Source organism: Camarhynchus parvulus, chromosome 13 (genome assembly GCF_901933205.1).
Source record: "Camarhynchus parvulus chromosome 13, STF_HiC, whole genome shotgun sequence".
Taxonomy (NCBI): Eukaryota; Metazoa; Chordata; class Aves; order Passeriformes; family Thraupidae; genus Camarhynchus; species Camarhynchus parvulus.
This window is the reverse complement of record NC_044583.1, coordinates 1,463,725-1,490,617: the sequence shown is the minus strand read 5'-3', so window position 1 is coordinate 1,490,617 and position 26,893 is coordinate 1,463,725. Positions and strand designations below refer to the sequence as shown.

At 50.5% G+C, this 26,893-nt stretch overlaps 1 protein-coding gene across 1 annotated transcript; it reads left to right on the top strand.

Annotated features, from left to right (window-relative positions):
• Positions 1 to 8,475: 8,475 nt before the first annotated feature.
• DELE1 (DAP3 binding cell death enhancer 1) lies at positions 8,476 to 26,671 on the top strand. The gene is made up of 11 exons (XM_030957683.1): positions 8,476 to 8,582; positions 8,667 to 8,763; positions 8,880 to 9,000; positions 9,312 to 9,455; positions 15,742 to 15,797; positions 17,512 to 17,605; positions 18,322 to 18,464; positions 19,277 to 19,435; positions 20,274 to 20,366; positions 23,620 to 23,776; positions 24,643 to 26,671. Exons 1-11 carry the CDS (start codon positions 8,476 to 8,478, stop codon positions 24,960 to 24,962), a joined length of 1,491 nt encoding a protein of 496 aa, XP_030813543.1. The 3' UTR covers positions 24,963 to 26,671.
• Positions 26,672 to 26,893: the final 222 nt, after the last annotated feature.

Sequence of the window (26,893 nt, the reverse complement as noted above, 5' to 3'; positions counted from 1 at the left end):
CTTCTAAATCTGCTGGAATTCTTTGAAGGAGTCAAAAGCATGTAAATAGCAGAGCTCCAGCTGAGACTTTTTCCCTGCATTTCCAACTCACCCCAAGCTTCCAGAAACCTCATGCATAGAAGGTCTCATCAAAGACTTTTAAATAAACTAAAACAGCCAGGGACTACAGGTAAGGACCTCACAGAGTTACAATTTAGCATTGGAAAAAGAAGATTATCCTAAAGGATGAGTTTTCACAGCGGAAGATGATCAGCAGTGGAGTCCCATGGGGATTAAGGTCCATGGTGTTCAATGTGCTCAGAAATGATTTGACAAGTTGGGGGAAGAGTGAAGAAGTTTTCTGGTAAAAACTAAATTAATTAGGATAATATTTACTGCAAAAAGTTCAAGATGCCACGACACTGAGCAAGCCTCATGACAAAGTGGAAGATAAATTTCAGCCTTGACAACTATAATCTGGTTATCCACAAAAAGCAACACTTTACATGCAGAGTGATGGGCTCTGAGCTAGTTTGCACAATTTAAGAAATGCATCTCAACATTATAACAGCTGCTCTATGAATATATGACCCCATTGCTCAAGAGTAGGCAAAAAAAACCCCCAAAGTTTCAAATTCCAAGGAGAGAAAAGTACAGCCCTGCCGCTGTTTGCATCCATGGTAGCTCTGCTTCTCCAACAGCCAGCACGTCTCTGGTACCCTCACCTGAGACAAAAAGAAACTGTAACAGCAAAAAGAAAAGCTACATGGCAGGATGACAAACATGGGGAGTACCAAAGTGCTTTCATGTGAGACACAGAGTTAGCTTGAATGAGAGGCTGAGCAGGAAGGGCTGGCTTGGCATTTGTCGTTGCCAATTGTGCCGAGCAGGCCAGGTGCCAGCGAGGGGAGACGGACACCGAACACGAGCTCTGTCGTGTGCCGCTTTGTTCAGCTGCTGAAGCCTTCATATCCTGTCAGGCAACAACTCTCAGGGCTCTGGCAGGACTGTGACAGCTCCGTTTCCTACATAATCCCTGCGTGCTTTCAGGGAGATGTAAGGGGAAAGGAGGAATGAAAGGCTTGCAGTGCTTTTTGTGCCCATTACCTCAAAATCGTTGTTCATTTGAGGTCTCCACTTCCTTTCCCAGTTGTCCTCCCCCACCACAATTTCAGAATTAAAATAAATAAAAGTAATAAGCCCCCCACACACACTTAGGCTGTGTTTACTAACATCTGCCTATGGTGACCCAGCTGTTTCTTGCCAGCCCCTTCAGGGATGTGTTTTAACACGGCTCCTCTCACCTTTTCACACTTCCCTCATTTCCCAGCTCCTCTGAGCACTGTGGGTTCAGGCTGTTAACTCAGCTCTGCCTTTCAGTCACTTGTGCACTGATTTGTACCAGTTGGTCCCAAACCTGGTAACAGCCTCCAACTCCTGGCAAGCCATTAATAATACACCAGCAATCATTTTAATTGCAGATGGGTGTCTGGAATTTTGGAGCTGCACGCAGAGTTCCTTCTCCCCACAATATTATTGTCCCATTGTGCATTTTGGAGTTTAGCTCTCATTAAAAGTAATAGAGGGAAATAGTCTGTGGCAAAGTGAATGTGTTTGTTTTCACAGTTCACCTCCTGCTCCTCTGCACTCAGACACACTCTCGCTCAGTGACAAGACCACAGCTGCTGCCATCGTTTACTTACCTGAGGAGTGCAATATTTAGCTGGAGGGACACTGGAGTTTTCTGTTTGTTAGTTATCAGGTCAACAACTCTCACCTTATCACTTCAGTTTCCATTCTGTTGATAAAACCTGTCAGCCTTCCTTGAGTGGTTCCAGGCCCTCAGAAGAAATCACATTAAATTGGCACAACCAAGTAAATCTGTAAGAGATGTGCTCCTGCCTAACCAAAGGGAAGGGGGGAGGGCTTGGATTTCTTTCCCTCTTCCTCCTTGCACGGTTCCAATGTCCGAGTGCTTGGAGCTGTGTTGAAATCCTCCCTGAGGATTCAGCAGTTCAAGTCAGATCAGGTCTTTGACTATGGCCCAGAGGAGATGTCTGCAGAGCCGAAACTGATATGTTTAAGTGCAAGAGACAATAATCATTTCTTCAAGTAGAAACTAAAAATACCCACAAGAAAGTGGAATTCATAATGGAGATTTTAAAGATCTGTGACACACCAGAGCCTGCACAGGGGTTTTAATGAGAGAGAGGTCAATTTAATTGGTCAGGGCCAGCAGTGCTCGGCTGGGTGAGGGGCTCTGAGATCTCACACTCGAGGTGAACGCCCGGAGCGTCACTGGACGAGCCGGTGTCACAGCACAGCCGTGTCACAGCCAGGGACAACCTCCGTCACCAACATCACACGGCCCAGCCACGAGGAGGGGGCACTAAAAAGAGGAGGCAGAAGCTGACAATGAGCGTTCCTAAAGGTAATTGCAGGGCTGACCATCTCCATGCGCAGTTTGTTTCATTATAGCTCTGGGAACGCAGCTAAAGCAGCCCGTTAAATTTTAAAGTCTGGTAGGGCTGGCTTAACAAGGACTTGCTGAGCACCTCAGCCTGAATTCACACCCCTCCCCTGTGCAAACTCTCCTGGAGTGTTTGTGGAAACCCAGAAATAACTTCCATGGACCATTCAATTACAGACAATCACCACCCAGAGCTCCCTGTCCTCGTGGCATGGCTCATCAATCAGGTTTGCTGTCACCGTGTCTCTTCTCATAGCACTCACCAGAAGGCTCTGAGCTCCCTCTGAATCCATGTGACATTTACTGTCAGGGGCTGTCAACACCAAGAGATTCTCCCAGGGCCTCCGAGTTCATCACAAAGCAACGAGATCTATGCCCAAAGCTGCTCCCAGTCCCAGCTCTGGATTACAGTCACTGACTGAGGGGCTCTGCAGCACGCCAGGAACAGGGAAGCAGCAGAATGAGCCACAGCTTATGCCCAAACACCTTTATTTCTTATTCTCTTCTCTTTTCTTATTGTACAACTGCTTAAGAGAGGTCTCAGGCGTGTGATTAATTAGCCTTCCTCAAAAATATCCCTTATAAACTCACTAAGAGAAAGCTGAGATTGTTTACTTGGAAATTTTGCCTTCTCATTTTTAGCATTGATCCTGCCTTCACTCTCTGTTTAACAACATAGTGACCCGGTGGAAAAAATTTATAAAACTTAATAAATTGCAGTTGGCATTATTGACAGAGTGTGTATATGCACATTTGGGTTTGTATGAACGTATTATAAGAAATCTAATAAAGTAAAACAAACACATCTGCTTTGTCTGTGAGCTGTGAAACGAGATATCCCCTGTAATTACACTGTTTGAAGTATATTTGGTCAAAGGGGGATGGCGAGATTTTTGGTCATAAATTTCTGGGTTTAGTTTAAAATAACAACTATTATCTATCAAAGCTTACATGGTCCACTAAGTTACTTTGCTCAAGATGCAGAAAAATAAAAATGCAGATGAAACCTTAAGTTAGCAGAAGGCCACTATAAGACAAGAGGAACTAACTCCAGAGAATAAAGTTCCAGTGCCAAATGTGCCTCAAAAAAATAATCAAAACCTTGGAAATACATTCATTTTTTCTGCACTTTGAGGGGGAATGGGGATTAGTGACTGTCCAAACCAGTGACTGAAAGAGTGATTTCAACTGCAGAGGTTTTTAAAAGAACTCACAATGTGTATAACCTTCTAGAACTTCCATGTCTATTTTTAGCCTGCTTTCCACAACCAGCCCGTTTCCCTCTTCCAACCAAAATAAATATATTTCTTAAGGAGCACAGTATTTATTTCTCTCAGGAGCAAAGTATTTATTTTCCTAAAATTATCATGATAACAAGCAGAGTTTTCTCAGCCCCTTCTGGTACGCTCTGTGTGCTGCTAACCCTCTGCTGACCAGCAGCTGAGCCCAGCAATCCAGGCTGCTTTCAATCCAATTTATAGCCCATTTACCCATCCACACCTCACCCACCAGGCTGGTTAAACGACACTTTTGTGGTAGAGTCCAGTAAACAACACCCATTGCTCTCCCCTTATGCTCTGAGCCAATCTCATCACTGAGGCAATCAGGTTCCTTTGGCACCACTGTCCTGAAATCCATCCTGCCTGCTCCCCATCACCATCGTGCTTAAAACAGTTTCCAGGAGAAAGCTCCCCATCACCTTCTCAAGAGTCAGGTTAAATTAAATGCTTTACAATTGTCCAATTCTTCTTCTTCTTACCCTTGTTATAAAATGCTAGAATGGTTTGTGTTGGAAGGGATCTTAAAGATCACCCAGTGCCACCCTGCCTTGGGCAGGGACACCTTCCACTGTCCCAGGGTTCTCCAAGCCCCAGTGTCCAACCTGGCCTGGGACACTGCCAGGATCCAGGGGCAGCCACAGCTTCTCCAGGGCCTCACTCCCCTCCCAGGGAAGAATTCTTCACTGAGTGTTTGCTGCCTGCCCTTTCTCAGTCAGCAGAATCTCTCCTGATTGCTGTGACCTTGCCAAGGGGCCCTGCAATGACATTGGCCACGTCCCCCACCGCCCCTGGGTGCACAGAACAAAATCCCAGCACCAGCAGGCAGAAAAGCTGCAGTAAGACACTGCACCTGCAGCAGCTCCTCAGGGCTGGTCACCTCCTGCTCCTCAATGTCCTCTCCACTCTGCCTTCAAGGACACAGACTGGCTGAGCTGGGCAACCCCAGCAGCAGAACCTCAGGTGGAAGAGTCTGAACATTCTCCTGCCTCAGCCTGGGCTGTTCTCTCTTCAACATTTCCTCCTCCAGCCACGTTCCTGCACAGCAGCCCCCGCTCTGAACTTTGCCAGCTCAGCCTTGCCTGGCTCTGCACAGGTCCCTTCAGAATCCAGAGTGGGTCAGGCTGAGGGAGCCCAGGGCTCACCTGGTGTCCCCTCCGTGCTCCAGCAGGGCCATGGCAGAGCTCAGGGCACAGCAGGGTGTGCTCACAGCTCTGCCATGTCCCCAGGCAGGGACACTGCACAGCCTCTGCCCCATCTGCTCAGGGCTGGCACTGCCCAGGGCAGCAGCTCTGCCTCCTGGGCAGGGGCAGCTCCTGGGCTCAGGCCCTGCCCGTGGCTCTGGGGCCATGGCTGGGCCTGGAGCAGAGCCTGGGGCTGCCCTGAGCCTGCGCACAGGGACAGACTGGGGGACACACGGACACACAGACAGGGACAGACTGGGGGACACAGGGACACACAGACAGGGACAGACTGGGGGACACACGGACACACAGACAGGGACAGACTGGGGGACACACGGACAGACTGGGACACAGGGACAGACTGGGGGACATACGGACAGACAGACAGGGACAGACTGGGGGACACACGGACAAACTGGGGGACACAGGGACAGACAGACAGGGACAGACTGGGGGACACACGGACACACAGACAGGGACAGACTGGGGGACACAGGGACACACAGACAGGGACAGACTGGGGGGCACACGGACACACAGACAGGGACAGACTGGGGGGCACACGGACAGACACACAGGGACAGACAGACAGGGACAGACTGAGGGACACACAGACAGACAGACAGGGACAGACTGGGGGACACAGGGACAGACTGGGACACAGGGACAGACTGGGGGACACAGGGACAGACTGACAGGGACAGACTGACAGGGACAGACTGGGGGGCACAGGGACAGACACACAGGGACAGACTGACAGGGACAGACTGACAGGGACAGACTGGGGGACATAGGGACTGACACCCAGGGACAGCCAGGGACAGCCAGGGACACGCAGAGACAGCCAGGGACACGCAGGGACAGCCAGGGCTGAGGCCCCTCTCTCTCCCTGGGGCTCCTCTCCAGGCTGAGCAGCCCCAGCTCCCTCAGCCTTTCCTGGGCACTGAGATGCTCCAGGCCCTTGCTCAGCTCCAGGAGCTCCTGGCCCTGCTGTGCTGAGCATCCAGAGCTGGACACAGCAGCCAGAGGTGTCCCCAGGGCTGGGCACAGGGGCAGGATCCCTCCCTGTCCTGCTGGAAAAGCACCCCAGGATCCCACTGGCCTCCTTGGCTCCTCCTTGGTCCTTCCCTGCAGAGCTGTTTCCTCATCCCTCAGCATCCCCTCACCTTCATCCCCTCACCTTCAGTTGGTGATTTTCCTTCTCCGGGGTCAGACACCAACCCACAACTGCATCATGAACACTGCAGCTCCTGGGGAATCCCCACAACAGGAATCCAAACAGAGCAGCTCTGCTCATGCTTTGCCAGGCACAGAAAATCAGAGTATCCCTCAGCACCTGGCTGGGGACTTGAAAGGAAACCAGGACCAAAGCATTAAAAATTCAGTGATCAGCTGAGAAGATTGTGGATGAACCAATACCAACAAATGCAGGTTCAGTTTTTGGAGCATTAATTAGTGGTATCAACCTGATGAGCAAGAAAATTAAGGAAAGATTATAGAGTGGAGATGCTGATATTTCTATTTTGCATGTAATTTTCATCCCCAAACAAACTGTAGTAGCTTAGCAAACACCAGTCTACTAACATGAGACAATTACAGACACATTTAGTGAAACAGGCAACTAAATGACTTTGTAATTACACTATTAAGCCAAATCTGGGGTGAAAAGGATAAAGGATTTGTGTCCCATATGACACTACCGAAAAAAAAAAAGGGCTGTGGAACACCAAGAGAAATTTGGTAATTTAGAGCAAATGGTTAGGTTGATGAAGGAGAGCAATTATGGAACTTCCACAGTTGGAATTAAACCTGCAGCCATTCAAGCATAAACCACAGCTAATACTGAACAAGAATTTTGAGCTCATAACAGGAATTACCAGCACAGAAAACATCACATTCCACAAAGAGACCAAGCTGGAATGACCGAGAATTTCTGTGCCTATGGAACAAAGAAATAAATGAAAGTGTTTAGCTGGAGTGAGCAGGGCAATATTCTTACTCCTGGTGGAAACCCAGGGTGAGGAAGACATGAAGCTGGTTTTTTCCTCAGGCTGGCATGGTATGGTCTCTGTTGGGTGCAGCTCTGGGTAAGGAAAAGGCACTTTACCAGTTTATAGTGCAGTAACAGGAATCCTTCTGCACTCCCCACTGTTGAGGTGGTTCCTATATTTTGTCACCCCCAGGGCTCAGGGAGCACTCACACACACCCCAAAGCCACAGGAACAACCTGGCTATGACAAGCCTGGGGTGTGTCCCTATCCCTGCTCTGCTTGAGGGGTTACCCCCCATCGCACACAACAGCAGATCCCCAGGGACTCCCTGTTAGCCCAAAACAGGTTCTTTCCTCTGTGCAAGAGGCTGATCCACACGGAGCAGAGGCATTTGATTTATTTAGTTTACATTTTAGCAAACAAAGGCATCAGTGTTCACTGGCTGCATGTCACCTAGTTCTCCTATTAATTAGTATTCTATCTTCTATTGGTTAATGAGTCTCTCGCTTCTCATGCTAATTAGTCCCAGGCTCAGTCCTTCTCCTCTTTTGGGTCAGTGGTTTCTTGGGCCATGGGTCAGTGGTTGTGACCTGCCCCTGCTGGAATTACCTTCTACCCAATCGGAGCTGACTTCAGCCCAGCTGCTGAGTTGGCTTTATCACATTCTTCCTTATCTGTGGGTTCCACCAATGTCCTTGTGTCTATAAATTCTGCCTTGTGTCCACCATCAGTGGTACATCCTTCTTTACAAGCTTCCTCAACCTCCCTGGGGTCTGAGGTCATTGAAACGTGTCCAGCCCTAAACCTTAGCAAGGCAATTCCACGTAATTTGTCCTTCTAACACTTGGACATCACTTAGAGCTTGTTAGGTGCTATTTGTTCCAGGGATTAAATCTCCCTGTTTGTTGATACGGCTTGAAAGCATACAAAGATCAAGCACCAAAGAACATCCTTCCTTAGTTTTCATTTATTCTGCATTCTGCAACAAATAGGCAGCACCCTGTTTCATAACCCCCTTCTCATTCCGTGTTACACTCTGGATAAATTGTTAACTATTTCTGACTCTTGAAATGTCAGCGTCATTTGCAAGGTGACTCTACCAACAAGTCATCGGTCTTTGGAACACCTGGACATCACACAGAGCTCGCGAGCTGCTGCTTCACGGACACAATCACCCTTCTTGCTGACGAGGCTGGAAACCACACAGAAATCAAACCCCGGTGAACACATTTTCTTCAGAAATGTTTTACACGTTCCACATTTTGCGGAGCAGGACCCCCGCGCCCTCAGCGCCCACACGGGACCTCCCGGCCGGGCGGCGCTCTGCGCGCGCTCCATGGCGGCGGGGCCGCTCTACCCGCGCTCTATGGTGCTGCCGCCGCTCTGTCCTCGCCCCGTGCTGCCCGTGCCGCTGGATCCCCTCTCCGCGGCGATGCTGCCGCTCCGCCCGCCCTCCCCGTAGCCGCCCTTGTCCCCGCTGTCCTCTGCGTGCCCGCCGTGCCCGCAGCCCCGGCCCGCCGTGCCCGGCCGCCCGCCCGTCTCTGTGGCCCGCGCGTTCCGGCGGGGCGGGCGGGATGTGGCGGCTGCTGCTGCTGCTGGGCCGGGGCCGCTGCGCGCCCACCCCCGCCCGCCCCGCCTGTGCCCCCGGGCTGGGCGGCGGCCGCAGCCCCAGCCCCGAGCGGTGAGTGCGGCTCGGGGGTCCCCCGCCCCGGGGCCGGCGGCGCGGCCCGGCCTCACGGTGCCCGTGTGTGCGCGGTTGTTGCAGGGCGCCCGCGTGTCAGGATGGCCCGGAGCGAGGAGGACGGCGGCAGCCGCTGCCCGGCCTGGTGCCCCGCTACTCCGTGCGGGAGGCCGTCACCTGGGTGAGGAGCAGCGCGGGGACACCCCGGGGGATCCCCGAGCAGAGCCGGGGGCAAGGGGCCGGGCGGGAGCGGGAGAAGGAGCGGGGCTGTTCCCTGACCGTGTCCGCTCTCCACAGGGAGCTGTGGGCGCGCTGCTGCTGCAGCTGCTCCGGCAGATCGCGGGGCTCCGCTCGCTGCAGGACGCCCGGACAGAGCGAAGGCTTCCCTGGCGCTCCTCGCTGCCCCCCCAGCCCGCAGGTCAGCGGCTGGGCCCGGGAGGGCGGCGGGGGGCGGCCGGATGGGATTCCTGCCTGGGGCTGTGCTCAGTGGGTCTGGGAGAGAGCCGGGAGAGGCTCAGGGCCGCTCTCGGGCCCTGGAGAGTGTGTCAGGAGAATCTCTGATTCTTAGTGGTTTGGTGCAATCCCACTCTGTGTGCCCTTACCTTTGTTTTCCGTTCTGGATTCTGCTGCACGAACTTTCCTGCTGCTTGTCTGTGTGGTCCGAGGACACTGAGTACATGCACAGCCCGGTGTTGTCACCTGGAGCAGACACTGTGCTCTGTGTTACAGAGGTGACTGAAGCCTCAACCAGCAGTCCTGGCGAGCAGCTGGGCCCTCAGTTCCTGCAGAAAGCAAGTCCAGAGGCTGTAGCAGAGAATTCATCCTCAGGCATCCCCTCGGGGCAAGGAGAGAGGCAGCCCTGGGCAGAAGCAGGTATGTGCCATGTGCTGCGGGGCAGGATGCTGTGGCAGAAGGACCTGGGAGTTCCTCCAAGGCAAGCTCGGAGCCAAGGAGCGTGTAGGAGCGTGTAGCCAGTTATTGACATTACAGGAGGCAGGTGAGAGTGGAAAGGCAAATTTCAGAGAGATGAATCAGTGTCCAGAGACAGGAGGAAAAAACCTCCTGAAGGCAGAGACAAGGCTGTGCTGTAACTGCAGGTGACAACAGCTTTCCCAACAGTGCTCTGCCTTAGCAGACTGATTGCAGCATCCAGTCCTGTTCTTTTACTGTGGACAGATGTTTGCAGCCAGAAGGATTCAGGAGGATGCTGCACCATTGATCTGGGAGACTGGTGTACATGGTGTGAAACTGGAGGAATTATTCTCTTCCTGCAAGATGAGGAGGCATTTCTGAGCTCTTATGCCATAGATAAGACAGTGGAAGGAGGTATCAAAGACATTATTAAAATGAGTTTTATAAAAATAGAAAGATAGACTCCAACAAAATTGAAGTCTCGCCCAGGAAAGCGTGTCCTACATAGGGAATTTAAAGTCACACCAAGGAAGATCAGATGAGGCCTACAGCTCACTAGATATAGAAACACTGATAATGGCCTCAGGAAGGCTGTTGGAAGCAGGAAGCCTGCTGGAACAGGTGGCAAGGGGACAACATTCAGTAGTGGTGTAGAAGAGGCACATGAGGAAACCAATCACAGATGTTGGCTAAATCACAGGATCAGAGACTGGTTTGGGTTGAGAGGGACCTGAAACCTCTTCTTGTTCCCTGCCATGGGCAGAGACACCTTTCATTATCCCAGGCTGTTCCAAGCCCTGTCCAGACTGGCCTTGGACGCTTCCATGGATCCAGGGGCAGCCACAGCTTCTCTGTGCCAGGGCCTCAGCACCCTCACAGGGAAGAATTTAAATAATGAAGGTGCTGCAGAAAAGGCCAGAGCTGTTTCCCATTTTCTGCTTGCTTTCAGAATTTTGGCTTCCTTCTGTGCTGATTTCAGCTACTGCCCATCACTGCTTATCAAACCTTCTCCTGCCAGAGGTTACCATTCCCATCAGTTGGCAAATGGAGCATTTTGTTTCCATGTCCCCTAATTAACTCCAGGAAAACAGCCAGGTTAATTTACTTAAACTGCCAATTAGACTGTTTAACCCATCTGCTTTAGCCTGGAGCATATTAAGAAGCACTCCAGCACTGGCAGGTGACTGGACATGGACCTCTGGGAGGAGTGGTGGGAAGGAAGTGGAGACAGCAGTGCCTGCAGTTGGCACAGCTGAACGTCCTGGAGTGCCTGTGTGTCTGACAAACAGCTCCTACTGAGAGTCAACAGGAAGAGCTTTTGGGCAAACTGATAAATTGAACAGTGACAAGTCACTAAGGCCACGTGGTCTTTGTTCAGATGTTCTTCAGAAGCTGGGAGATCACTGAGCCTCCAAGAACAATCTGTAATCCCATGCTCAAACCTGCTCCATGGCCAGGGGAATGAGCACTCACAGATTGCACAGCTTGGCTTTTAAAAAGGGGTGGGTGGCTGTTAGTTTAAGGCACAGAACTGCAAAAAAGGTGATTCTAATTTGATAGAAACTCTGTTATAGGATAGAGGTGTCAGATGCTGGGATGAGTGGGCTGTATCAGAGGTCTTGGAAGGATTTAGGAAGCCATTTCTCAGGCCAGCTTGCCCCCTTGCAGAGACTTGAGAGAGTTGTAAATCTATTAAGACTTCTTTGGAGAAGTCAACAGGCATGTGGAGCAAGATAATCCAGCTTTTAGCTTCTGAAAATCATCCAGACAGGACCAAAACCAAAGCTATCTAAAGAATTAAAGCTGGTATGAGGGAACATGGAGGGGTTACACTTGGGCTGGTAACTCCTTAGAGCACAAGAAAGTTTTCACAGTGGAGAGCCATTACTGTAGGATTCCCCTGTCCTTTGTTAAACCTGTTCTGCTCAGCACAGTCAGCAGTGATTTGGAAAAAAGAGGTGATGAACGAGGCAGCAGAAGCAGCAAATGGTACAAAATTCTTCAGGACAATCAAATCTGAAAGTCATAGGCAGAGGTTGCACAGGACCAAAGCCAGGGTAATCCCCAGGTGGGTTAAACGAGTGTGCACAGGGGAGTGTGGCTGTAAATACACACACAGAGTGAGGAGTGTCAAATTAATAATTGTCTTGCAGAGGGAACATTTAAAGTCACTGTGGATGTGCTTTTGATAAGGTTAAGTCAGTGCTCGGCAGCAGTGAGGCCAATTAAATGTTAATTATGGTGAAGGAAGGAGCTGAGGACAAGGCAGTGCTGTGGGTTCATGTGAGTCTGGGATGCAGCCATGTCTTGAGCACTTAAGGAAAAGACAGTGCCTGAAAAACAGGGACAAAACTGCAGAGAAAAGATGACAGGGAGACAATTACATCCAAACACAGACTGACTCTTCAGCTTAAAAAAAAGAAGTGGCAGGGAATGTGCTGGTGCTCTGTGAAACCAAAAGTGTTGAGAGAAAGTGAATAGGGACAGGCTTTTTCATAATGCTGATATTAAAAGGCAGCACAGAAGGGTCAGGTGGCAAATTTGGAAAAAAGCAAAAGGCATTTTGTGTTTGGCCAGTGCCCAGGTAAATTGTGGAACTCGCTGCTACGGGCCAGAAATACAAGTGGGTTCCAAGAAGTGATTAGGTAAAATTACACATTGAAATGAGACTTAATTGGTCCAGCCAAGCCTCCTGCTCAGATCACAGAACAGCTGATTGCTGGAAAGTTCTGCCAGGGAGAGCGTGACTTTATAATCCCTGCTCCTCACCCTTTCTGCCCAAGCATCTCCAACTGTCACTTGTCAGAGATAATTTATGTCAGAAATAATTTGATTTTTCTCCCTACATAAGTCCTCGGGTTACATTCCACATTTTGTTGTGCCTCCATTTTGTGGGAATTTATGGAGAAAAGTCAGAGGGAAGAGATTTGGTAATCTGCACTGAAGAGCCTGAAAAAATGCAGGGTTTTGTCATGTGAGAAGTCCTGGGAATCTTTCCATGGAAAGTGAAGCTTGATGATGCCTTTCTTTCACTACATTTTGCTTTCTACAGAAAAACCTGCCTGAGGTACAGGATTTTTTTTTCCCTGGTGTTTAGCTACTGCAAAAGGGTGAGGCTGGCAAAATGAGGATGCAGCAGGAAGCTGGGGAGAGCAGAAGGAGGGGAAGGACAGACGCCTGGCAGATGATGCAGGGGAATCTGGTAGCAAAGCCTTGCCATGAGAGAGCAGAGCTCAGAGTGCAGCAGAATGTACCCTGGCTGCTGCCAGCAATGGCAAGGGATCTTCTGGAGAGAATTCCATGTCCTTCCCCTTTCTCTGGGTGTTTCAGTTCATTTCCACACTTGCTGGTGCTGGTGTCCCTGTGCAGTGACAATCTGCTGTTGTTGTGGGAAAGATCTGTGGGATGGGTCCCAACATCTCAGCTTTCCACAAGAGCCATTCCAATTTTATTGGAGCACAACAGGATCAAAATCTATTCCTTTGTTTAAAAAGAAAACTTCAGGAAATTAACTTAAAACTTGCTTTAAGTAGCATTCTGGATATTGCTACCAGCAAGTCCTCAGCTCTGTGTTCACATCTTATTTTTTTCCATGCAATTTCTGCCTCACTCAGAGGCTTTTTGCTGGGAGTTAAAGGCACAGAGTGAGCAAGCAGGTGATTACAGCCAGTCTCAGTGTTACAGCAGCTGAATGATGCCCTGGGGAGTTGTATTTTACCCCTGGCAGAACTGTAAAATTCGTTATTTCAATTCCGAGATTACAGACATTGCAAAAGTGTGTTTTCATTTCAAAGCACAATGAAACCAATTGGAAACAGTGAAATTTTCCATGAGGCAGAAATGCTGGATTTTGGCCAGCTCTTGTTGTGACTTCGTTCTCCTGGATGTTTGGGGATGAGCAATCTAGGCTGTCTAGGAGAAGATTATTAATTCCTCATTTGGAGCTAGCTGTGAGCAACACTTGATTAGTCCAGGATGAACAGTGAAGAGAGACAAAAATATTTATGAACTGCTGAAGATGTGAGTATTGGGCATCCAGAACACTGAAAGCTGCAAGACTGCATGGAAAAAAGAATGTGCAGTCATGTTGCATCATAACATGGGTTTGAAGAAGTAGAAATAAACTTGCACAGAAAATTCCAGCTGTGATATTCCCATCTTTTAAACATAACCTGAAGAATAATTTAGCTTGCCCAGCCTCAGAGGTGATTCTGAGGGAATTCAGGTCCCCCAGAGCAGCTGTGGCTGCCCCTGGATCTCTGGAGGTGTCCAAAGCCAGGTTGGACAGGGTTTGGAGCATCTGGGATGGTGGGAGGTGTTCCTGCCATGGCAGGGGTGGCACTGGGTGAGCTTTAAGTTCCCTTTCAGCCCAGACCATTCTGGGACTCTCTGATCCTTCAGGACTGGGGCTGGGTGTCAGGGGAGGTTGGTCCCTGTGCTTTTTTCCAGATGATCTGGGGAGATTTGAGTGAGGAGGGGTTTCCTGTGGTAGAGGGGCACAAGGTGCTTCTGCAAGCTGACAGAATTCAGAATTAGTGGCTGTTTATTTTTCATGGTTCAGTGGTTTGTCCAAATTCCAACATTTTCACAGTAAATGAGGAGTCTCTGATTTAGGAGTAGACACCCATGCAAAATGTACAGTTTCTTCAAAGTGTGGATGTACTAATGCTGTTTAAACAAGTAGTGGGAGAATTCTTAATACAGACCATTTTTTTTTCCATGGGATTTGCAGTTGTTTGTGTGGCAAAAGCCCAAATTACATCACAAGGGAGGTACACGGTAGAGCCTTACAGTGAGAAATATCAGATAATTTGATGCCTGCTCTGCAAAGAAACAGAAAGCACAACTAATAAATTCACAGATTATACTACTTTAGGTGGAATGCTGCATAGAAGTCATGTTTGCCACAGTGATGTTGCTTGTTGGGTGAGTGGGGCCTGTTCAGATAACACACATTTGAATACAGCCACGGGGGAATTGTTTGTCTGGGAATAATGAGGCTGCAGCTGGCACACAGGCCATGGCTCCCTGCATGCTGTACAGCACAGGCACTGCAAGGAGCACTCCTGCCTGCTGCACACCTCACTGCTGCTGCTCCTGGAGCCAGACAGTGCCAGGAGTCCTGAAATCAGGCCCTAGAAGGACATTTTGTTTCCCTTGTGTTGGCTCTCACACAGCTTGAGAGGGAGGCCCAGGGAGGGCACAGCTCTGGCTCAGAGTGGTCCAGGCTCCAGCACCTGGAGTTCAATGTCCTGTGGGATCCAGCTGCTTGTGGTGACCCAGGTTAAAAATCCTTGGCCTCGGGCTGTCTCCTCTTTGTGGAGGTCACTGTCTTTTTGCAGTGGCAGGAGTGATGCCACTGTGACCTCTGCCAGCACAGTCCTGCTCTGAGCAAGGGGCTTTAGCTTGGGCTGGAGATGCTCTGTCAGATGATTCTGAGTGGAGCTGGTGACAAAGTGGCTGTCCCAGTGTGCCTGAGAGGGCTGATCACCCCCTGGCACAGGAGCAGGGCTGTACCCTGCAGGGAAATGCCCTGGAGAAGGACATGGGGAGGCAGCACCTCGGCTGGGGCTTGGGTGTGATGGCCTGGGCGAGCTGGGAGCTGCAGCAGTTCTGATCCAGGCAAACTGGGCAGGAGGAGGCAATGTCACCCCTCCTGTGACACTGCTGAGAGGGGCTGCACCTCAGTAACCCCGTTGGAAATTCAGGAATGGTAGCAAAAAGTCATAAAATTAACCAAGGCTGGCAGAAAAGTGCTGCAGTTGAAAGATGTGAATGGTGCAGTCTTTTTAGAATCACAGGCAGGAATCAAGAGGGGCTGATTAGTCGTGTCAGGACTTTCAAAAGGAGGAATTGGCTTTTTAGTAAAGAAGAAAAAACCTAGAAGAGCCAGTGCCTGGGAGCAGAAACCCAGAGTAGGAGTACTTTAATTTGAAATGAAGCACAGGGGTTTAAAGCAGTGATTACAAGTTACTGGAACATTTAGGAGAAGCAGAAGATTGTCTACTTTTGGTGTCTTCAGATCAAAACCAGGGACCTTTCTGGAGGAGCTGCAGCCACAGGGCTGGATTCCAGAGCTTGCTTTTGCTCCACAGGTCAGATTGCTTGGGATTCCTTCTGTTCCTGATGTCCCTGACTGAATGGGAGATCAGATCTTTAGGAAAGAGTTATGGAATAGAGAGGATGAGAAGAGGCAGAGATGCAGCACTGCTAACTTTGCTTTTTTGTTGGATTTTTTTTAATGCAGGGGAGTTCCAAATCCCTGTGAGCTCCAGGGTGGGGCCAGTTCTCCACAGTGCAAAGGTAAGGTTTCATTTTCCACCCCCTCTGGCTGCACCTTCCCTGCAGGAACACATCCCAGAGCTACCCAAGCACAGCCTGAGCAACACTCACACACAAGACTGGAAAAAAAAGGGGGAGATGGGATATACTGACCTCTGCTATAGCCAGAAAATTCCAGGATTTACAGACTGCTATCCCCATCCTTTGATGTATCTGTGTAACAGGGCTGCTGGCAGGGAAGCACTGAAAGAAAATGGTGAGAAACACCAAACCAAGCAACCAAACAAAAAAATTAATTCAGCAGCACCAGTGTGTTGCTGTGTGTATGCATTTTGATGCAATCTTTCACTAGGTGATTACATGCTGTTGCTATTTTGGTGTTTACCAGACAACCCATGACTGGGGAAGGTGGTGTCACTCCAAATGCTGCAAATCAGGGCTGGCTCTTGTCTGGTAAAGAGGGAAGCACTTGGGGCTTGAAGAGAGTGCATCAGCTCGAGAGTCACAAGGCCGTAAATTATATTATTGTTCTTGTTGTGATTAAACCTGCCAATTTTTTGCAATTCACATCTTAGATGCAAATAATTCCTTTTTTAAGATAATCACTCGGCTGAGCAATCGCTCAAGGACATTGTGAGCAGAGTGAGGTAAATTCAGCTTTTAGCAGAGTGAGTTCCAGCAAAAGGCACCAAGGAGGAATTTGCTTGATCTGCTTGAGGGGGTGAGCATGGATCTCTCCATCCTGGGAGGTGCCCCTTGTGCAGGGCTGGAGGAAGAGCCTGCAGCTGGGTCATGGAGCAGCTCAGGGAGGGGCCTGGGACCTGTCTTGGCCTCTTGGGAGTAGCCCTGAGCCAAGGGGCATTTTCCAGATTCCCTGTGTGCACTGAGCTCTGCTGCCACTCGATGGCACTCGGGGTGTGGGGCTGGGCTGGGCTGAGCCTCCTCCCACGTCCCAGGCTGTTCATTGCCCAGGAGAAAAGGATTTGCTGTGCCATGCAGGGTTTCAGCAGCACTGGGCAGTGCCCAGTGCAGCTGAGGGGGCAGCTCAGCTGGAGCTGGGTAAAGCAAAGGTGTGAGGGTGTTTTGGCAGGGACTCTGCTCTGGGCACGATGTGGGAGAGGAAACAAGGGCTAATGCTATTTTTGGAGGGGGGAGTTATCTTAGAATCATGGAATATCCTGATTTGGAAGGGATCCATGAGGATCATGAGTCCCAGCCCTGCCCAGACACCCCAGCAATCCTTGGCAGTGCTGTCCAAAGGCTCCTGGAGCTCTGGCAGCCTCGGGGCCGTGCCCATTCCCTGGGCAGCCTGGGCAGTGCCAGCACCCTCTGGGGGGAGAACCTTCTCCCAAAATCCAGCCTGGCCCAGCTCCGGCCCTCCCTGGGTGTGTCCCTGTCCCAGAGCAGAGCTCAGAGCTGTCCCTGCGCTGCCCCTCCAGAGGAGCTGCACACTGCTGAGTAGGATGAGGTATTTGCTGAATTCTGAGAGGTCTGCTGGTGCCTGGGAGGCTGCACCAAGCTCCCTGGCCAGGGGCAGGGGAGCAGTGTCCAAACAGCTTCCCCAGCGAGGTGGCTGTGTCGGACAGGGAGGGTTTTGTGTGTACACATGACCTCACCCTCCTAGTGACTGAACTACCATACAAACAGGTCTCACTGCTTGGTTTCCAAGTCAGCATCTCCTCTAGGGTTGATATGATTTAGCTCTCTTTAATAGCTTTTTTCTCTGACTCTTCAGGGTGACCCAGCTCAGCGAGGGCATTTAGAGGAAGCCGCTTTCCAATTGCAGCAGATTTTCCGAATTGATATTTCCATTGCATTGAATATCCTTGGTAATGTGGAGTTGGTTTTGTTTTGCCCTTAAACCACAGGTTTCTCATTTTGGAGGACCTCCAAATGGTTGCAGGTCTTGTGAGAAGGCAGGGATGGCAAATACCCAAGCTGAAGCCTCCTTTCAGCAATTTTAACTGTGCTTGGAGAGATTTATTGCCTTTGTCCCATCGTGCCACCTGATTTATCTCAGCATATTTCAATCCAGGCTTACTTGAAGCCTGCACTGTTGTCCTGACATCTGTAGCTGGAAATTAAGCCATCTCTGTCTTTTTTGCAACACAAGATGTCATATCCCTTGTATCCTTCTTTTATTGTCTGAGCTCACGGTTTTCCTGGCAAGCTGAAAAAGCAATTGCAGGATTGCAACTCTTAAGAAAAGCAGAAGGAAGATGCAATGAGCTAAGAAAAGTCCCTGCCCTATATACACCACTAGTTGCAGCACTGAAAAGCAAGTTGTTTCTGTGTGAGCCATACGTTGTGTTAGCCTGTGATCCTTCTCTGCCACGAGCCCAGAAAAATCCCTAAAATGCAGTGTTGCCATTTTTCTTATGGAAACTGTGGAAGGAGGGTTGGTGAGCCAGCTGGAAGTGGCCCAGAGCACTTGGTGTGAGCCAAGGAAGGCCCAGTGGCTGTGGGGGAGGTTGCTGCATTGGAGGCTGGGTTGTGGCTGTGTGCTTTTCCCTGTTTTCCATGCTTTGGGCTGTGTTTTCCTCAGGGACCGAGAGCATGAGGGCGGGGCACTGCCGGGCGGCCTTCACCTGCTTCAAGCTGGCAGCAGATCGGGGCTACAGCAAAGCCCAGTTCAACGTGGGGCTGTGCTACGAGCATGGCAGGGGCACAGAAAAGGACTTGGAGAAGGTATCCAGGGCCTGCCTGGGGGTGGGGGTGGGAGCACACATCAGGAGAGGGATCTGTGCTGGCTGCTTGGAGCTTTGCTCCTTTTACATGGCTGGGAAAGTCATGGAATGTCCTGAGCTGGAGGGAACCCCCCAGGGATCATTAATCCAGCTCCTGGCCCTGCACAGCCATCCCAACAATCCCCCCTGTGCATCCCTGGGAGTGCTCCAAATGCTCCTGGAGCTCTGGCAGCCTCAGGGCTGTGCCCTTTCCCTGGGGAGCCTGAGAGCCCAGGCTCTGAAGACTCAGTAGAAAATGCTGGAAATAATAAAAATTGCAGCTTTGCAGAGCTGCTTTCAGTGTCACCAATCCCCTCAGAGAGGTGCTCTGAGATCCCTTTCCCACAGCTTCTGAGGGTTCTCCGGGTGCACAGGCTGTGCTACCAGCACCCAGCAGGGTTCCAAGGAGAAACCTGTCATGTTGCTGTATTTAAGACACCACTGCACATCCCAGGGTTTCTCAGATCTCCGGTTTGGCTCCTGTAACTCCAGCCTGCCACCTAGTGCAAGCTGGCCAGCAGCTGCTGGAGCTGGGAAGAGCTGCACAGGCAGCTTGGTTTGAGTCATGGTTGGCCCAGTGCCACCCCCTTCAGCTCGGGCAGGGTGGTTCCAGGGCTCTGGGGTACTCACTGTCCCACCTGACCCAGCTGATGTCCTGCTGTGGGAGGGATGCAGCTTGTGATGGGTCTACCAGAGAGGTGAAGCTTGAAGGGAGCCATGTCATGTTCAGGGCATGCATCAGCTGGCTTTCTCTCCTCTCTCTCTGTCTCTCAGGCAGGTTTCTATTACTGCCAGGCAGCCAGCAGCCGTCACCCCATGGCCCAGTACCGCTACGCCAGGTACCTGCTCCAGCACGGCCCTGGCAGCCCCTGGGACAGGCATCACAAGGCTGTGGCACTCCTGGAGCAAGCAGCAGGGGCTGGCATCACAGAGGTTGGTGTCCATAGGTCAGAGAGGCAGCAGAGAGCCCTGACTGAGGGGTTGGAGCCACATCCTAGACAGCACTGGAAGGGAAAGCCTTCCAATGTGTTTGTCCCTGCTCACAGCATGGGGGTTGGAACTAGAGGATCTTTAAAGTCCCTTCTGAGCCAAACCATTCTCTGATTCTCTGTGTATATTCCTGACAATGTCTGGGAGACAGCCCTGCCTGCAGACAGAGCCACTGTGCCACACATTGGTTGGCTGTTGTCAGTGGGGCTCTTACATTAAACCTTTGGCTGGGAGAGCTCACCTGTGCTTGAAAACACAGCTCAGTTTTCATCTCCTCTCAATTCCAAGAGTACAGGTCACTGTACGGGAGGAACTTCCAATGCTTGAAGCAAGAACAGATCCTCATTTTGTATCTGTGACTTTCTGAGATGACTCATCTGTGCAGATCTGTCTCCTGTGCTCCTTTCCCACTCCAGGAGATGCATTTAGGCATGTGCCATCTCGCCCTGGGAATGCCAGGCTGGCAGTGCCTGTGCTTCCTGGAGCTCACTGGCCAGGGGGTGCATCTGCTGGATCTTGGGGACAGGACATGAGTGGGAACCATTCCCTGGCTCTGATTCCCACAGGGAGTTTGAAATGATACTCTGGCTCCCAAATGTGAATTCTTTGTGTTTACTGAGTCATGCTGATTTTTCTTAGGGCAGCCCTGGTTCTCCCAAGAGCCCCTGCACAGGCAGGGTCCTTACTACAGTGCCACAGTAACCCCAGCAGCTTGAAAAATCAGTAAAAAAATGGAATAATTAAAATCCTGGCTGATCTGGACCGTGTGGTTTTGTTGCAGGCACAGGCTTATCTTGGAGTGTTCTACATGAGGGGGCTGCAGCCTCAGGAGAAGAGAGGTCTGAAATACCTGCTGCAGGCAGCAAACAGTGGGGTAGGTAATCCTTCCTTCTGCCAGGGATTGTCCTCAGCTTGGGATCTGCAGGTGGAGAATTTCAGGGTTTCTTGGAAACGGGAGTGAGTGTCAGGATTTTACTGCCCAGTGTGAAGGGACAGAGTGGAGCCTTGGTGCCTCTTGGAGAGGAGATAGGCGCTGGGCACAGACCCTACAGAGACAGCCCTGTTGGGCTGGAGGAGTTCCTACAGCACCAGTGCCTGTATCCAGCTTCCAGCATTGTACAGCTTTCCCATTATGGAGCATCTACACCCTCTTCAGTCAAAATCTTTCACTACTGCATCACTTGGAGAACTTCATTGTGTTTATCTCAAATCTGTTCTTCAAAATTGGCCCATTGTTTCTCTCCTTTTATACAGAGGATGGAAAGACTGTTTCTGGATTTATTTTTAAATTCAGGCACCTTTAACATATTGAAACACTTGAAAGTCCATTCAGCCTTCCCCCATTGTTGCTGTTTCTCTTCACAGCTCATGTTAGATCCCCAGGAGTCTTCTTGCATGCACTTTCCCCAAGTGGCCCAAGCTTCTCTTTCTTGAAGGGCAGTGCCACAGTGTGGGGACAGCACTCTCCTGAACCCCCACCAGCATTTGGAGGAGCAGAAGTGTGGATGCCATGTCTTGCAGCCAGGTTTCTGCATCCCACAGTTCTGTTTCTTGCCATTGTCCCCTTGTTTTCAGCTGCATTGTAATGGCCAGGGTTTTTTTTTTCCTGAAGAACTTGTTCATTTTAACTGCAGTTCCCACAGCTTTTGTGCAATGGAAAATAATGAACAGCTATTGCTTCTTCTGCTGGCTAATAGTTGTGGTTCTGGTGCCCTTTAGTGTGTCCTCTCTGAGTCATTTCTTTTGCAGGCTGCAGTGCTGGTTTAGTCTGTGCCTCCATGTAGTTAAGCTGTTCTACTTTGCTTGTCAGTCTTCTGTCTATTTTTCTAATTCTCCTTTGACCATTTTAAGATGCTTGGACTAAAAGTGGACTCAGGATGGAGGGATGCCATGGATCTCACATAATGAGCTCCTCTGCTTTGTTCTGCATTCCCTTCCAATAATTCCTAGCCCTGCTTGCCCTCTCCTGGCACTGAGCACTGATGAGATGGTCTCAGGGAACTGTCACAGTGTGATACCCAAATTCCTTCCTATCAGCACTGCTTTGCATTTGGCAGTACTGTTTCCTTCATGATTGTGTTGCCCACTCCTTAGGTGTGTAAGATCTTTAATTAATTCTTTATAGTAAGTTTGAGCATTTTGAATGGTCATTTTTACATCATTGTAAACTTTGCCACTTGGGTTTTCACCCTCTTTCCAGCATGGAGACGCTCTCAGTCTGCTGGGACAAGGCCTGACTTGCCACAGCAGCTCAGACATCACAGTACACAGTATTTAGTTCTAAATCTGCTAAAGATCTCTCCTAAGCTTCTTCCTTGGCTCCTTTTTTCCAGCCTGGAGACAGAGGTTTATGCTGAACAGTATCACACTGAGTTATCCCATTAAACAGATGATTGGCATTTACTGGTAATGCCTTAACAACACAAAATCTGTCAGGTAACTGCAGATCCTCAGATGCACCCCTGGCATGTTTTGGTCAGAGTTTCAGGCCCTGAGCATCCTTCCCCATCTCTGCTGCTCAGCAGATGCTGTGGATGCTTCAGGGCCTCAGCCTCGAGGGCAGGCTGATGATGGGCTCCCTGGGATGGGATGTCCCCATTTTCCTGGGAGAAGGGCTCCATGGACAGGTTCCCTTCCCATTACCCTGCAGTTGGAATTGATATTTAGTTGGCTGAAAGAACTCTTGGCATGGATGAAGCAAGGACAGCATAGTTTAGTACAAATCCAGAAAAAGGAAAACAGCACAAAAAGTCACAGATTCAGCATTTCTCTGGTTCTCTCTGCTAGAGCTGAGCTGGGAACTCTGACAAGTGTTTTTCCAACACAAGAACTGTGTTCTACTTTGTTTCCCACTTTGTATCCTCCCTGATTTCCTACATGCAGCCACAGAATATAAACCTCTAATAAAGAGTTCTGTTGGAGAACTGGGCCTGACCTGCAGATTTCCAGGGGTGTCAGTCACTCCTGCCCTGCTAATTTGGGGCTGTCCTCAGGCTTGGCTCTGAGGTGTTCATCCTGTGAGAGATGGTGGTGCAGCTCTCCTGATTGAACCCTATCTCTTGTCACAGCTGAAGTGCCAATCTTTCAACGTGTTTATCTCATCTCTAAAGGAGTTTATTGCTGTCATGAGCTGAGACTTGCAACATTTTGCAAAGCACCCACTCACTGAGTTTTTCACTTGCCTCTACCAGCTACATCCTAGACAGCAACACTTGCAATATGTTCTTTTCTAGTGGCTTTATTAAAACTTGCTACTTACTTGGGGTTTTTTTCTTTTTCTTTTCTTTTTTTTTTTTCCAAAGCCTTGTTTAGCTCATGTTTCTGGCAGTCACACTCTTCAGGCTGTGCTGCTGGCTTTGTTGCTGGAAAGGTCTGTGTGACCACAAATCTGTGCAGTCTTTTTAATGTCTTCAGGAGTGTCATCCTGCTTTCCTGCTGAGACCCTTTGCCTCCCATTGGATCCCAAGGATAAAATGCACAGCTGACACATAAACATGTCATGGGTTTGGATTTGGCTTCACTGCAGTGCCAACCTTTGCTTTCCAGTTTGCTCCCAGCAGTTACACATGTCTGAGTGGTTCAGGTGCTTTTTCTCTAGTGCATATTTGCTTCATTTACTTCATTTCTGCTGCCTGAGATTTCTTCTGGAATAGAATGAGGTGAGGCTGAGCAGGAGAGTGCTGCACTCTTGTGTTAAAGGGGAATTTCCCAACCCTTGGCAGCAAGTACCTCTGTGCCATTTGTGATGTTTTTACAAGACTTGGGCTTGAACTCTCTTAGGGCAGTCCCAGGGCGTGCTCAGAGTTTGGGTGGGATCAGGATGTGGCGCAGTCACAGCTGCCCCAGACACCTCAGCTCTGACCTCTGAGACAACTGGGATGCTCTGCAGTGCCAGCTGCTCCTTTGTTCCCCTGCCACAGCCCTGGGTGTTGAAGGGAAATCAGTGAATTTAATTGGAAAGGGATAGGAAGGAGCAGAGCCAGACATTATGCTTCTCTCCAGGAGACAAAAACTGAAGACAGACCCTGGGGGATGGAGCAGTAAACTTAGCAAGGTGACCAAAGAGAGACCTCTGAAGAAGGTGCTAAAGAGTCTCTGTTTCCTTTGCTGTGTGATTGCTGTGCCAGGATGCCCAGAGCAGGTTCCACGTGGGCGTTTGCTACGAGCAGGGCCTGGGAGTGCCGCGGGACGTGGCGGCGGCGCTGCGGCACTACCGGCAGTCGGCAGCCATGGGGAACAGGCAGGCCCGGGACAGACTGCGGGCATGGCAGCAGGAGCTGCAAGGTACCAGGGCACCAGGGGCTGGGGCACTGCGTGGGCAGGTGGCCCTGTGGAAGTGGGGCCTGTATTGCCAGAGAGGGCTCCCACAGGGCCATGGCACAAAGCAGGTCTTTGTGCCGAAGGGAAGGCACTGTTTTTCCTCCTCGGTTCTTTCCAGTCCAGCTGGAGAAGCTGTTCCCATAGTATGATGGGTCACAGAATCATTTCTGTTGAAAAGACCAACTGTGTCCTGGGGGACAGCAGGCCCAGCATCACCAGCTGGGCCAGGAGGGGATTGTCCTGCTCTGCTCTGCACTGGGGCAGCCTCACCTCCAGTCCTGAGGGCAGTTTGGGGCACCACAGTATAAAAAAGGCATTAAACCATTAGGGAGTGTCCAAAGGAGGCCACGAGGATGGGGAAGGGTCTGGAGGGGAAGCCTTGTGAGGAGCAGCTGAGGGCACTTGGTTTGTTCAGCTGGAGGAGACTGAGGGCAGAGCTCATTGTGGTTTTCAGCATCCTCCTGAGGGGCAGCACAGGGCTCCAGTGTCTGCTCACTGTGACCAGGGACAGGACCTGAGGGAATGGCTGGAGCTATGTCAGGGGAGGTTCAGGTTGGATATCAGGAAAAGGTTTTTCATCCAGAGAGTGATTGAGTAGTGGAACAAGCTCCCCAGGGCACTGGGTACAGCACCAAACCTGTCTGAGTTCAAGAAGCATTTAGACAATGCTCTCAGGCACAGGGTGGGATTGTTGGGGTGTCTGTGCAGGAGTTGGACTTGATGGTCCTTAAGGGTCCCTTCCAACTCAGGGTATTCTGTGATTCTGTAGCTGTATGATCAAGCCCAGCCTTTGCCAGTGTCATTAACACCTTGTTTTTCTGTACTTTCAGATGTGCACACAAAGCATCCATTCCCTTCAGGATTAAGAGCCTCCTCCTCCAGCCCTGATTTCTGGACTATTGAGCCTGTGTCTGCAGGTCTGCACAGCAGCCAGCCAGGACAGTGTGGCCTCACCCTGCCCCACTCCTGGAGCACAGGCACACTGCACGTGATGCTGCTCAGCAGTGCAGGGTGGAGCTGTGCCTTCAGAGCCAGGACAGTGCCACTGGAGCTGCAGGGCTGGGAGCCCCAGCACTGCTGGCAGCAAGTGACACCAGCAGGCAGAGGGCAAGGCAGCCCTTGGTGTGGGCTGGAACCAGGCTGGCAGTGAAAGGAAAGAGAAAGCTCTCTGTTCATGGAACAGGAGGCATTTTTAAATACCTGGGCTTTGAGAATAAACTTTGTGATATCTCCTACACCATCAAGTACTCTACCTTCCACACAGGGATGTTTTTTTCTGCACCTGCATTTCTGTATTAGAGCCAAACTGTGGCTGTCCCTGGATCTCTGAAGTATCCAAGGCCAGGTTGGACAGGGCTTGGAGCAGTCTGAGATAGTGGAAGGTGTCCCTGCCATGGTGGTGGGTGGAACAAGATGAGCTTTAAGGTCCTTCCAGCCCAAAGCATTCTGTGGTTCTGCACCACAGTTGTGTGATCTGGGGTTCTAATTCCAGTAGCCCTGCATGTCTTTCTCATGGTCCCCCAGGGAGGTTTACAAGCCACCATATGGGGATGGTGGCAACTAACCCTGGGATTGTCCTGGCCCACACCCTCTGAGGCAATTTTCTCTCTCTCCAAGACAAGTCCCCACAGTGCCCCTGCTACCAGCACAGTGTAGGCTGGCTCTGTGTTGCCATTGTGGCAGTTTAATCTGCTTTCAGACCTGGGCAAGCAAGAGAGGGAATTCTCATCATTGGGCAGAGTTTTTATGGGATGTGACAGATCCACCTGTAGCAGTGAGGTGACAGCTGTCCCCAGCCATCCTGCACCATGTCAGTGTCCTTCTGTCCCCACTCCTGCTCCTGCAGCCCTGGCAGGGAGCTGCTCCCACCTCTATGAGACACAATGAGCAAGGTTTGCTTCGAAATCCATCGTGTCCCTGTTTGCTGAGCACGCCAGCTCATTTTCAGCAGAGTGGATAAGGGATGCTCCCAGCGGGAAGGCACCGCTGGCAGGCAGCAGCAGCAGGCAGCTGGTGTGATAATTTCCTCCACAGGGGCAGCTGAATCCGGAAAAAGGCATTTGTTCACACCAGTTTAAACTGGTTCAAGGGCATCTGTGCAAGCTGCCCAGCTTCCTGTGGCCCTGGTGCTCTGTGTAGATCAGGCTCTGCAAAACAAAGGCAATGGCCCCATCCTGAACTTCTCCATGCAGCAAGGGAGGGGCACAGCCAGCCCTCAACACATCTGATTGTTCTTCTGGTCTGCTCTCTCCTTCTGCTCAGACCAAACTTTCTTAGACCATTTCCTTTATCAAGCAGGATACAAGGAGCAGGAAATTCCTGGGGTGGATTTCCTATGCTGTGATAATCCAGAGCGCGCTTACGCATTGGTCAGGATGGGAGAGGGGCTGGGGGGGCTGAAAGCAGTTTGCAGAACCAGGAAATTGAAGCAAGAGGGAGGAATTTGTCTCCTTTTAAACCTGCTTGTTATTAGGTATTTTTGTGGAAGGACTTTCCTCTGACAGGGACATCAAAGCAACTTGGCAGAGGGAGATGTGAGGTTGTGCTGGCTGTTTGTCCCTCTGCCTGTGCTCCCAAGCTGCAGAGGAATCCCACAGGGCTCAGTCACAAATGCCTCCCTCATGGTTTGCACAGCTGCATCTCAGTTAGAATCTGGCTCTCTGACATTGTTTTGGTGCAAGAACCTGTTTTGTTTGTAAAACAAACCAGCAAGAGATTTGTGTTAGCAGAGCAGCAGCACGAGCAGGCCAGGCCAAACCCATCCATGGATGGATGCCAGACATGGGCTCATCTGTACAAGCATTTTGGAGGCTCGAAATAAAGCAACATTTTGGATATTAAAAAGTCCACCTGGGGAAATCTCACTCTATTGTTCTTGTCATTGAGCCCCAAGAGCAACAGAAAGGGGAAACTTTCTCATTTACTCTGCTTTAAATGGTCTGTGTGATTGTCTGGTGCTGTGGCTCAGGTGTGTACACACCTACAGCTGGGAATGTCACCTCCAGGCACATGGAAAAGAACAGAGGTAGGGTACCTGAGATGGTCCAGGAGAGCCCAGAAGCCCTTACCTGCCATCCCCAC

Coding starts and splice junctions, on each gene's coding strand:
- DELE1 (XM_030957683.1), top strand. CDS start 8,476: ATGTGGCGGCTGCTGCTGCTGCTGGGCCGGGGCCGCTGCGCGCCCACC. Junction 9,456..15,741: donor GCAGCCCTGGGCAGAAGCAG/GTATGTGCCATG, acceptor TTTTTAATGCAG/GGGAGTTCCAAATCCCTGTG. Junction 17,606..18,321: donor CATTGCATTGAATATCCTTG/GTAATGTGGAGT, acceptor TGTTTTCCTCAG/GGACCGAGAGCATGAGGGCG.